This window comes from Myotis myotis, unplaced genomic scaffold (genome assembly GCF_014108235.1).
Source record: "Myotis myotis isolate mMyoMyo1 unplaced genomic scaffold, mMyoMyo1.p scaffold_m19_p_11, whole genome shotgun sequence".
Lineage (NCBI taxonomy): Eukaryota > Metazoa > Chordata > Mammalia > Chiroptera > Vespertilionidae > Myotis > Myotis myotis.
Genome location: NW_023416315.1, coordinates 36,766,933 through 36,780,643, shown reverse-complemented (window position 1 = coordinate 36,780,643; position 13,711 = coordinate 36,766,933). Strand labels below are relative to the sequence as shown.

Below are 13,711 nucleotides of genomic sequence, written 5' to 3'. Positions count from 1 at the left end.
ACCTGCAAATGCCTGATCATAGTGAATTCCAGTTTGGCTTACATAACTTTGCAACAAGAACCTAACATATTCCTTGGCACACAGTAGACATTACAAAACCATCTCTCTTACTGTCATAAATCAGTGAACTGGCCTTGGTTCTGGGGAAAGAAAAAGAAGGCTGAAGTTATCATTCATGATTCTAAAGCTGCCAGGATCCTTCTTTCAAAGGATGGTTTATTGCCAATTTTTTTTTTTTTTTTAACTTTAAGACGTGGACTATCTTGTCCATGCTCTCTTAGTCTCAATTTAGAGTCTCTTTAGCAGAGCCACTAAAATCATGTGAAGGTGAGTTGGAATTCTACCAGGGAAGCTTATGGTAAGTGAGGTTTGTTTGTGGAAGCATGTGAACGCTTGGCTGGTCTCCAAGAGCACGGTGTGCCAAGCCATCATCTGAAACGCAGCATGCTAGGACCTGGGACATTGTCCATCTTTGATGTGTCAAGAAGATGAAGCAGAACCCAGATGACAGGCGGAACTGAGACTTTGTGGGAGCATTGTGGGAGGTTCCTTCCAGTCAGTATTTACAGAAAATTCTGAATTTATTTTGACCTGCATTGATTAAAGAAAATGTGTCATGGGAAGTAAAGGAAATATGTTTTTTTTCCTTATTTTAAAAAAAAATGTTGCTATTGTTTTGAAAAAGTGTTAAAGCACTAGCTACCAGAAGTGTAAAAAAAGAATGATTCTAGTTGAAATCTTATAATAAGCTAATTTTAACTTTATTTGTTTTTCATAGCCTTGGATTACTGGGTGAGGAATGTCATTGCTAACTGTATTTGTAAACTTGTTACCCCTAAAAGTCTGCCTCTGCCACAAAGCAAGGGACAAGGTCTTGTTCTGTTTCTTTTGATAAAGGAACAGAATATAGCTTGCTGGCTTTCAAACAAGCAGTCTTAAATTTAAACATCCTTTTGTTTGCTTTTCTCAGTCAGATAACACAGGAACAATGTGAGGGTGCCTGAACTTAATATGTAGGTATTTTTTGATGGTGTTGAATATGCGGGTCCAGGATGCTCTCGAGTCTTGCCCTGTAGAGTTTTTGCATTGCCTTAACATTATGAGAGGGCTCTGATTATTATCTGAGTAACTATACATAGTTTTGCAAAGCAGTTATAGTAAATTAATTCAAAATGGTAGAACAATTGCAAATATATTTAAAGAATGAAGACCTATTGATGAAACAGGCAGTTTTTACCAAGGTCAGCTTCCTGGCATCTCTGAGGTTCTTCCTGGTCAAGGCAAAACAAAGTGTGCAGTCGCTGAGCCACTGCATACTGACAGTGCACAGCTCTGAACACAGGTAGGGATTTGGCGACTGTGTGCATGACAGTGATTTAACTCAAGAAAATCTCACGGTAAAACCTATTTAATCTTGTATTAGTGCTGGTTAATGAAAATTGGTTTTTAAACACTTAAAATTCAATGTCCGTAGGAGATTGCCTGCAATTATTTGTAGGAATTAGTCAGTGTATCGGGGCACATTCAATAACAAATATTGCCTTGATATGCAATTTATAGAATCACAGTCTTTTGTAAAGCTTCAGTTATAACAGTCTTTAATTTTTTTACATGAAAGAAACATTCAGATAGTTACTCTAACATGCTCTCTCAATGGAAGCTGTAGTCAAGAGGGGCATTAGGCCTTACCACCTCACTACTCTGGCAATGATTATAACAAAGCAGTTGTCACAGAAAAGGTAGGAAGTCTGAGTGTTGTGGTACATATTTTTATCCAATCTTATGAATAATATAGTTTAGGAAATAGCATTGCTTTCACTGTTTTTCTGTAAGATTCAGCTAATGCTTAATAAAATCTGGCATGGAAGTGGCCCATTGTTGTATGGAGAGATGGGGTTTTACCAGCTTATCTTGGTTTTGAAATTTTAACTTCTTACCTAAGATGGTATGAGACATTGACCACTACTTTCTTCTTGCCATAGACAAAAGGGAATCACTCCTTTGCCACCATAGGCAACACACCATACAATTGATGGGACTTAAAGTGGTGGCCCTGCATGCACATATCATGTATAGCAGTGATTCATGTCTTTAGTCATTTGCTTTAGTATTTCTAGAATCTGCGGGTTTGTAGGAAGGTCCTCTCTAGTCTGTTAAACATTGCCTCATATATTTTTTAGTACTCTTACAAATTTTTGTTCTTAATAATCTGGATTTAACTTTTGTTAATGATGTGAAATAGAAATATTTTCAGATGAATATCTCATTCTTTCCCATTTAGGAATGTGATGTAATGTTTATTATGGTAGAGAAATATCATAGAGACCAAGCAAGAAGCATGAAGCTATGAAAACATTTTGAAAGTCGGGGAGAAAAAACAATTAATTCTGGTACAGATCCTATAAATGACATGATTTTGAGACATATATACCATTAGGAACCACACTGCATCTGCTTCTATATATGCAATGTGTATTCCTGGTTTATAAGTTGCCATATACAGTATATAAGAGTTGCCAATTTTTCAATAACATGTGTAAAGCACACTTGGACTGCCAGAGCTGGCTTTGTAGACAATGGACATGATTTCTGACCTTCTGTTCTGTTTTCTACTTTTATTGTAGCTTTTTGTGTATATTAAAAAAACCACACAACTCATTCCTAGCTTTTAGGATTTTGAGGGACATTACAGAATTTTTAAGGTACAGTTCATGTACTTAGTAATTATTGAATTTAATTGAAAAATGTCAGTTTTTATTATTTCTATTAATTGGACTTGATGAATAATAAGTTCCTTTCTTTTAAATATTCTTTAGTGTATTAAGCAAGGGATTGCATACTTATTATTTTCAATTACTTTTCAAATAAAACAAATATTTCAGCAGAAACAGCTTTCATATTTCTTATTACTATGTCTAAAGACCACATTCACTAGTCTTTTGAATTGTTTAGGTAGGAAAGAATGAGCTATCAATCTCTTGAGCAAGGTTTTGATAGCCATTACAGGCAGTCCCTTGGGTTACGTTGGACTCGACATACGTTGTTTTGTGGTTACGTCGCCATCTCCCATTTATTTATATAAAAAAAAAAAAATTCCCGTCATTTCGACGTATGTACATGTGTGCTTTGTTTTTTACTTATTTACCACAAGTAAAGGTCAGGGATTGTTATCTTTCTTTCTTTTTTTTACTGTTTCACTTCATTACCGCTGTGTATGTGCTCCATGTGAGTGATGTAGGTGCTTATGTAGGTGGGTTCTGACTTACGGCGAAAATCGCGTTATGTCACCCTGTAGGATCGTATCTCCGATGTAACCCGAGGACCTACCTTACATGGAAAAGTTCAGTGAGAATTTAATTTAAATCTACATGCAAGTAAACTGAGAGATGACAAACAAGAGCTTACCATGCCTAATACAGTATAGAATAGAAATCAATTTCAGCGATTCTGTGATTGAAAAACAGTTCTGGTGCTGACACACTACAGTGTTGGGGCTTGTTTAGGTCATACCATGGAATGGGTTCAGTGTGGGTGTTTGCTCAGTGGTTCTCAACCTTCCTAATGCCGTGACCCTTTAATACAGTTCCTCATGTTGTGGTGACCCCCAATTTCATTGTTACAAATTGAACACAATTAAAGCATAGTGATTAATCACAAAAACAATATGTAATTATATATGTGTTTTCCGATGGTCTTAGGCGACCCCTGTGAAAGGGTCGTTCGACCCCCCAAGGGGTCACGACCCACAGGTTGAGAACCGCTGGCTTAGATAGCTTCACAATGCTTTGCCTTAGTTGTATCAGGAACCAGCATGTAGCTAGTATGTATATTCTGATTCTATAAAAAGAAATTACTATTGCCATCCAGATAATGTATTCTGTGGCTCCTATTGTTTCCGAAATTGTTAAAAGTGTTAGAATGACTCATATTTTTAAATTAGTAAGATATGTTTATTCTCATTCATTTTTTCCTCTTAACATCTCAATTGATTTTTAAAATAAAACAGTTATTTAGATGAAATTCATGACACAAAATTTTTAACTTATGTACTTTTATATACTTAGATTTTTCTTTTTTTGTAATTTAGAAAGCCATCCTTTTGGGATTATCATCTTTTTGTTGATCTTTTCCTACAGGTTTTCAGCACATACTCCAATGAAGACTATGACAGGAGAAATGATGAAGTTGACCCTGTGGCTGCTTCAGCTGAGTATGAACTTGAAAAGCGTGTAGAAAAGTTGGAACTTTTCCCAGTGGAACTGGAGAAAGGTATATGAACTCTACATCATTTGTAATATTATTATATTTCTATGTTAATAATACAGAAATGACTTTATTTTTCCCAAGTATAGCTTTTTTCTCCCCTAAGGATTGGATCAAATTTTAATTCTCATGCAGGAGTTTATTTATTAAATTTCAAAACTGGTTGATATAAATTCTCTATCGATGGTGGATTGAAAGATTCTCTCTACTGTCCACTCCCAACTGGAACTTATCTACTGTAGTTGGCTGGATGGTGGTTATGAGTAGGGAGGCATGAACAAGGCCTGATGCTTGGTCGGTACTCCCGCACAAGGCTGGCGAGGTGAGAGCCCGGAGAGAGCTGTTGGAGAGTGTGGGGCAAGTGGTGTTTTTTGTTTGTTTGTTTGTTTTTTGTTTTTGTTTTTTTGTGGAGGGAGAGTAGTCATGGTTAAACTCTGAATATGGGAGATATGAGGAGTACTGGGCTTTCAGAAAATTATGGATTTTTGGAACGAAGGCAGTGGACTGCTCATCTCTGAGGAGAAAGGGCTAAAGGGGAGCAGGCAGACGGGAGCAGAGGGGCCTCCTGCTGCTGAAATCTCTCCCTGGAATTACAGTCCGCCTGTTGCAGGAACTGGGGACCCACAGGACCAGAGGCCACCATGTTTATTGTCATGTAAGACAGGAAGCTGGGAACTAGACTCTGACCAATGAATAGAAGACTGTCACATCTCAAAGTTTTAGAAAAAAGCCCAACAGATGACAACTTGAATAACAAAAAGGAAGCAAAAAACAAAAAAAGCAAATAAAGATATTCAAGTATGGCTTTAAAAAGACATTCTTAATCAAATTAACAATAACACAAAAATATAATAATTTTTAAAAATAAAAATGTCAGTAGAGGAATTGAAGAGGAAAAGATGATTATGTTGAGATCAAATTGGTGACAAAGAAGTTCAAGCATAAGAAGAGTCCCAAACTAATTCTCAAATGATAGAGCAGAAATCCAAGAAAAATTGTAGAGACTCAACATACAAAGAAAGGGAAATGGCAATAGAGGATGAGCGATATAGAGAAAAATTTCCTGAGCTCAAAAACAACTTGATCGTTGTATTTGAAAAGACTTAGCCAACTGATTGCAAGGACTTAATAAAAAATCCACACTTAAGCATAGGCTGGAAAAACACATGATTTGTAAATGAATTCAAAACAATGTGTTTTTTGTAAGTATCTTTCATAGGGCCAATAAAATGGAAACAAAAGTGAATGCCTATCACTGGGAAAATGGTTGGCTATGTTATCATTCTGTCTCACCATAAAATATTACACAATCATTAGAAGGGATTTAAAGCTATGTTAAGTTGATACTCATGACGTATACTGAATTAGAAAAGTAAGCTGAAGAGGAAAGTAGGTGTCATATGATCTTATTTGTGTAAAGCAAATAGGAAAGAAAAGCCAGCCATATGTACACTGTAGTTGTTGATATGATTCTATCCTTGATAGCAGGACAGAGAAAGTACTGAAAGACACATACCATCTTAATACGAATGGTGATCTGGAACAAGTAAAAACAGCCCATATAAATAAAGGGGAAATTCCAGAAATATTATGACCACATTTATTTAAAATAATATATATGGCTCAGTCAGGAAAAATTAAGCCAGAATGGTCCACATAGAGTTATATTAATGTAAAATTATTGAACCTCAAATAATTTTTTTTGTGAAAGGAGGACAACAAAAATTAAATAATTAATGGAAGTGAAATCAGACAAGCCTCGGAGTGACTAAAAGACAATAGAGAAGGCAGAGGTGGGTGGGTGGGAAGAGATTAACCAAAGAACTTGTATGCATGTATGTATAACCCATGGGCACAGACAATAATGTGGTGAAGGCCTGGGGAGGGGTTGAGTGCCGGCTAGGAGTCAGTGGGGGAAAATGGGAGCACATCTCTAATACAGTGGGGCCTTGACTTACAAGTGTCCCGACTAACGAGTTTTTTGAGATACCAGCTGTCTCTCGGACGATTTTTTGCATTGAGTTGACAGAGTAATTTGAGTTAACGAGCTCCTTAGCGAGCTCCTTAATGAGCTCCTTAACGAGCTTGGTCTCGGAACGAATTAAACTCGTAAGTCAAGGCCCCACTGTACTTTCAACAATAAAGATAAATTTTTTAAAAAGGCAATAGAACATCCTTTTCTCAGGAAAAGAAAGTATGACTCAAGAATTTTATTACTCTGCCAATATAAACAAACAAAGCAAACAAATAAAAGAATATATAACTGTTTAACTATGCTTTTGTGCTTAAAATATTAAATTATATTGTTTAGAGGGGCCATGTTTTAAGGCAGATTAATCACTCAATAATCAAATTATTACCTTTTTTTTGGATCACAGTAAATAGCTAACCGCAGTAGTAATAAACTAAACTCATGAGCCTTTTGGGGGTTCTTATTTGACACCCTTGCTCCCCAGCATAAGAAAAGAAATTCTCCAAGGCAAGCATATATCATATGAAGTATGGGATAATCCATAAAGATCAAAATTAAAAGGATCAAATAGGCCTCACCAGTTAATTGCAGAGTCGTGTAACAGATTGTTGTATCTTTACCCATTTTCATAGATGAGGATGGACTTGGCATAAGTATTATTGGAATGGGTGTTGGAGCCGATGCTGGACTTGAAAAGCTGGGAATATTTGTCAAGACAGTAACAGAAGGTGGTGCTGCTCAGCGAGATGGCAGGTAAGCTAGTCACTGCTTTTGACCACTAAAATCTAGGAAACTTTTCTGGGAATTTCTCTTTTTCAGCTTTCTTCTTTTGATTTTTTAGGACAGAATGTCAGTGTGTAACATATGTAGAAAATGTTAAAAACTTGAATTACTTTCTGATTTGTAGGCAGAATATCTATGAAAATGGGTAGATAGATCTATTATCTATGTCTAACTTGGTATCTATCCATTTATCTATTTATATAGTAGGAAGTGAGCAGAAACATGGGTGTACTTAGTTTAAGAATATGTTCTGTGGAGATCAGCACATACTTTCACCTCAGAAATATCAAAACATTAATTGGCTGCCTCCTGCATGGCTCCTACTGGCGATTGAGGCTCAGAACTTGGGCGTGTACCCTGACCAGAAATTGAACCAGTGACCTCTCGGTGCACAGGATGGCACTCAACCAACTGAACCACACTGGCCAGAGCTAGATGTTCTTTATAGTTCCTTTTAACTTTAAAAGGATGAGTCTGTATTATACCTTTCTAGGTTGCCTTAGTTTCTAAATAACTTTTCCTTATTTGAAAAAACTCTTTTAATTTAATCTCAGATTTGGTCAGACTATTTTCAAGGGATGTTAAAAAATATATAGAAAATTCTTTTCTCCCTCCTTCCTACCCCAGCACAAGAAGCCTTTTTATTGTGATTGCTTTTATCACTTACAAACATCTTGAACTCTTACCACATTTTAAGTACTTTTTAAAATTTGCCATGGATATTTATCTCCTGTGTCATCCAGTATAGTTAAAAAGTTTTGAGTCCTTATTCTTTGATATCATGTTCTAGTTTCTAAATTTTCTCTTGTCAAGCTTTTCATGTCTGTCTGTATCTTTTCAAATGATGCCTGGAACAGAGAGGGTGCTCAATAAATATTTGTTGAGTGAATGAACCCGTGTGCTTCAATCACTTTCAAAATGTTTACCTGGGCCTAAATTTTTCTTTTTATATTTATTCTCTTCTTACCTTTCCTACTCCTTCTGCCCCTCTTCTCCCCTCCCCTTCTTTTTTTTTCTTCTATCTTCCTCTCTCTTTCTTCCTTTTTGTGCAACCTTGCCTTTATATAGGGTAGCTTGTAATTTAGCTGAGTGACATGATAGCTATTTCCACCTTCTGTTTTTATTCTAATTTTATAGTAAAATAATATTAAATATATTAACCATTAGTTTTTGCTGCCATAAATTTTATGATTGTACACAAAACACTTTAACACACTATTTCTCCAGTCCTCTTTAATGAACTTATAAAGCAAAATGCATTTCATAATAACCCAATTGAAAATACTGGTGGAATAAAATACGTGGGTGATAACTGACAAAAGATAGTAACAATGCTGTGTTACAGAGGCAAATTAAAAATGTTCTTGCAGTCTGCTTTGTTTTTGTCTCTTCTGGTTGTTTCTCAACCTTTTGGATACCATCATTTTACAGTACTGTTCTTTCAGGTTTGGGGAGGGGGGATATCGAAAGTGAAATGGAAGCACTTTGTAATTTATCATTATTCAAGTGTTGGGTTTTCAAATAATTTGAAAGAGTCTTAGTCTTATGATTACCCTGCCACAATTTCGCCCTCCGTAGGGCCCCTCTGTGCCCCGGAAGTATCCTCAAGCCTGCGAGAACCCTGAATGGAAACTGACATTTTAATTGTGCCCATCCGCCATAATTCATTAGTCCATGGTTTCCTCTGTGCACACACTCTTTAATCAAATATTTTGCTTGTCCCCCCCCCCCCCCCGAGCAAGTTGGGGTATTACTGCTTTGATAGGTATGTATTCTCATATGCATTCAGAGCTTCACTATCTAGCATTTTGGGGAAGACGCTGTTGACCATTACTGTTGCTCCAGCTGGTCGTCCTTTCATTCATTGTTGGTTGCTTTGTTTGCATAAGCCCAGTGAGGTAGAGTTTGTTTTTTTTATTTCCCCTTGCCCAATACATCATGTCAGTAAATACCCAGTAACATTAAACAAATCCTAGGACAATCCAACTTATATATTTTATTAGCCTTACCGCCTTGGTACTGGTTTATAGATTCAGAATTGAGGGTTATCAGAAATGTCAGACTGCAGCTGAAGAGCAGTAGTGTTGCACACGTGTTGGTTAGCACATGGAAACTGTTGAGGAAATGGCTGGTACGAGATGCCTTTTATAGATTAGTCAGGTACATTCCCATAAATTCCATTCCAGTGGTTACTGTTCCAAAGCAAATAGGCTATTTTCTCTGCTGTTGTGGAAAATTTTGGAAAATCCAGATTATACATATTCTTCATTGTGGGTTGGTCTGATGCAGAGAGCTGTCCATTTAATTTTTACTTCCAGGACTCATCCTTGGCTTTTTTGTGCTTCTAATTATGAGCCAAGACTTGAGAGGGCTTTTCAGTGTTACTATTCTGTGAGGTTGCATGAAAGGTTATTCTCTCTCAGGGAAAGAGATTCAAGCAAATAACAATCACTTCTTCAAACCGTCCTCAATTTAATATACACACTGAAGTTGTATGTATTTTCAGTATGTTCTTTCATATTCTATAACTGATGGGTACTATCGTTTTTCTAGAAAAACAAAAATTCATTTCATTAGCTCATCCGCACAATTATTTTTTTTCTGTCACTATTGCTTCTGGGCATAGCTTCACTTATCCAGATTAAATTGAACTTGTGGCCTACTTAACTAACTTCTTTTTTTTAAAAAATATATTTTATTGATTTTTTACAGAGAGGAAGGGAGAGAGATAGAGAGTTAGAAACATCGATGATAGAGAATCATCGATCAGCTGCCTCCTGCACATCTCCTACTGGGGATATGCCCGCAACCCAGGTACATGCCCTTGACCGGAATCGAACCTGGGACCTCTCAGTCCGCAGGCAGACGCTCTATCCACTGAGCCAAACCGGTTTCGGCAGCTAACTTCTTTTTAACCTGCACTGGCAGATAGGAACTTAATAATTGCCTATCATATGCAAGCAATTTAGCAGACTAGCAAATATCATTTTCCATAGCCACACACACTATTTTTACTTCTTAAAGTGAAAGGATGAATGCATTTTTTAATATAATGCAAAGTTATAGTAACTTTGAAACATTTTAGCATATGCATATGCAGAGTTGAATATATAGTCATGTGCCACCTAACTACAGAGATATGTTCTGAGAAATGCATCATTAAGTGATTTTGGCATTGTGTGAGCATCCTAGAGTACACTTACACAAATATAAATGGTATATACTACACTCATAGGCTGTATGATATATGTTTGATATAAAACTGGTTAATATTCCACAGAGATATAAACTATGGCCTATGAGATTATCTTTTCTAACAGAAGAAAAGTATTCAACTTTTTTTCAGGACAAACATCTACAAATTAACATGCAACTACAATATGTCTAGGACTTTTAGTCAATATTAAACAGTGGATCAATTAAAATACATCCCCCCAAATTATCCTTGGTTGGGCCTATTAAGTAATGCACCTATATGACATTGAAAGGAAATGTTGCCCTTCTTTTATTCCTATTTCCAAGATTTAAATAAATTTTCTTAACACATGGCACAACATTTACCTAGGGTGATTGTAATAGCACTCAATTTTTATTGATGGGAAGAGTCAATATGATAAAGATACCAGTTTTCCATAAATTAATTTTAAAAATCATATGATGTTATTAAAATACCAACTAGTATGTGTTTTTATAAAACTTGGCAAGTAAATCTAAAACTAGTTATGAAGAGATGCTCAAGAATAGCTCGGAAATTTTTGACGGCCATGAACTAGGTAAAGAAATTGCCCTAACAAGTGTCAAAACTAGTTATGAAGCAATATAGTATGCAGAGATAGATAAACAGACAAGTAGAAACTAATAGAGAACCAAAACATGTTGATGCACATTTGAAAACCATTACAAATCAGTGAAGTAAAAAGCAGACTTTTTATTAAATGTTAAGCCAATTGTTTATATCTTGAAAAAATAAAAAGATTGCTAACACATTATAATAAAAAATAATATCCAGGTGGATATCTACCTAAGTGCAGAAAAACAAAATGTTAAAACCTATAGAAGAAAATGTAGAATAATTTTATAATATTGAGGCAGAGAAAGATTTCTTAAGAAAACACAAAAACTACTTAATATAAAGTTAAAATTATAAATGTAATTATGTGTATATATCATTAAATTGTTTGCCTCAAAACCACTGTTTTCCAGAGAAATGTGAAAAGACAAGCTACAGATAGATTGGGGCAAAAGTATTTGCTACATATCTAATTGAGACAGTGTTATTATACAAGACATAGAAAAACATTATGTAAACCAATAAGAAAAAAAAAAGACACAACCCAACATCAACAAAAAATGAGTAAAAGACATGATCTAACAGTGTGCAAAAGTGAACAGTTGACTTGTAAACATATGATAAAACATTCAGCTGCACAGGTAATCAGGGAAATGCAATTAAAATTACAATGTGTATCTTTTTACATGGACAAGATCTGCAGTAGGTAAAGGGTCTGAATATACTAAGTGTTGGTGAGGGTGTGGAGAGTCAGAGCTTTTCATATAATGCTGCTGAGAATATGCATTGGTATAAGCATTTTGAACTGAACTTTATCAGTTTGTTCAAGTTGAAAAAGCCTCTGTTCTTTGACTCAGGAGTTCTCCTTCTAGGTATACATCCTAGAGAAACAAGTGTGTAAAGAGACATGTACGAAATTGATTATTACAGTAGTATTCATAATAGCTAAAACTTAAAATAATATACTTGTTCATCTGCACAAAATGGATGGGTATATTTTGGTATATTCATAAAAATAATACTATATGGTTGTTAAAATGAACTAGCTAAAATTGTATTTATAACCATGGATAAATCTCATATATAACGTTGAGTGAAGCAAACTAAATTGTAGAAAAAGAGATTTACGATGAAGTTTGAAACTGGAAATGTACACATATTATGCCTATTTGTGCATATGTGTTATTTGTATTTCAAAACATCAGTAGAAAGGCTAACCATCAAAATCAGTATGATGGTTACCTAACCTCTGTGGAAGCAGTGAAGGGAATAGAATGAGACAAATATTAAAGGGCTTCAGCTTTTCTGTAATAAATTTATTTAGAAAAAAACTGACTCAAATATTGCATAGTGCTAAGATCTGATAAAATTGGATATTGGTACATGAGTGTTTATTATCTAATTCCCTCTGTATCTCTCTATGATTGAAATACTTCATTTTGAATAATTAAAAAATATATATAAAACATGTATGTAAATTTAAGAGCATTCTACATCAAACAACACTAATACTGTATATTTCTCCTAAACAAAATACACACAAACACACACACCTTTATGTGTGTACATATAAAATTTATATACGTGAAGGAGTCCCTGCAATTCTTGTTGTTCTTCCTTGGAGAGGAGAAGTGGGACAAGGTATGAAGCCCAAAGGGTATTTAAGCTGCATTTGTTATGTTTTAAGTAATTTTAAAGACAAAAAAAGATATAAATATGTCATACATTAACAGTTATCAACTCTTCGTGATAGGAATTTGGATGTTGGATAAAGTGAATCTCTTCATTTAGTATTGCCTATTTCTATTCTTCAAAATAATCTTTTAAAAACATTAAGCATTTAACTAAGATCTAGAGCTTACATATAAAAGACAAATTTTGTATCAAAAAGAGTATCTTTAAAAGCAAGTATTTTGTCAACTAATTTGTTGTGATGGAAATATGTTATTGTAAAAATTAAATATGGCTAATTTTTTTCCTCTACCCAAAGAATACAAGTCAATGACCAGATTGTAGAAGTGGATGGAATCAGCTTGGTGGGAGTCACACAGAATTTTGCTGCAACAGTTCTCAGAAACACCAAGGGCAACGTCAGGTAAACCTGTGGCTTCAGATATGTACAATTTCATTACTTGATATTTTGTTTAAATTTTCTATGATTATACTTATAGATATATGTAATTATAACAAGAAGCTTACTTAAATGCTAAAATTTTGCCTTTAGTTTTTTTATTTTTCTTTAATGTAATTAGTTCATGCAAATGTAATTTAAAACTAAAAATTATAGTATTCTAGAAAGACAAGAAGATCAGGAGTGTACAGTATAAATCACTATGGTTAGTTATTGAGCTTTTTTAGTGTGCCTTATTGCTAATACAATAAGAATTGCTATGAAGATAGAATTTCTCATTATGTCCTCAATAAATAAGACTTTTCACCTCAAATTCTTTTAATAAAATCAGTTACATAGTAAATTGAAATGATTATACATATATTCAATGATACATGTTATTTACTTATTTTTTATTTATTGCTTAAAGTATTACAAAGGGTATTACATATGTGTCCATTTTATCCCCCCGCCCTAGACAGTCCCCTAGCCTCCCCTATCCCCCAGTGTCTTATGTCCATTGGTTATGCTTATATGGATGCATAGAAGTCCTTTAGTTGATCTCTTACCCTCCTACCTCCTGCCCCCCAATCCTCCCCAGCCTTCCCGCTGCAGTTTGACAATCTGTTTGAGGCAGCTCTGCCTCTGTATCTATTATTGTTCAAAAGTTTATAATGGTCTCTATTATCCATGAATGAGTGAGATCATGTGGTATTTTTCCTTCATTGACTGGCTTATTTCACTTAGCATAATGCTCTCCAGTTCCATCCATGATGTTGCAAATGGTAAGAGT

General features: G+C 34.9%; 1 protein-coding gene across 9 annotated transcripts in view; it reads left to right on the top strand.

Annotated features, from left to right (window-relative positions):
* PPP1R9A (protein phosphatase 1 regulatory subunit 9A) overlaps positions 1-13,711 on the top strand; it is a 269,341-nt gene that overhangs the window by 147,000 nt on the left and 108,630 nt on the right. For all 9 annotated transcript variants that reach the window (XM_036328133.1, XM_036328141.1, XM_036328139.1 and 6 more), the window contains exons 3-5: positions 4,137-4,269; positions 6,868-6,988; positions 12,799-12,903. In XM_036328133.1, coding sequence (XP_036184026.1) covers positions 4,137-4,269; positions 6,868-6,988; positions 12,799-12,903 — 359 coding nt within the window. The remainder of the gene's footprint in view (positions 1-4,136; positions 4,270-6,867; positions 6,989-12,798; positions 12,904-13,711) is intronic.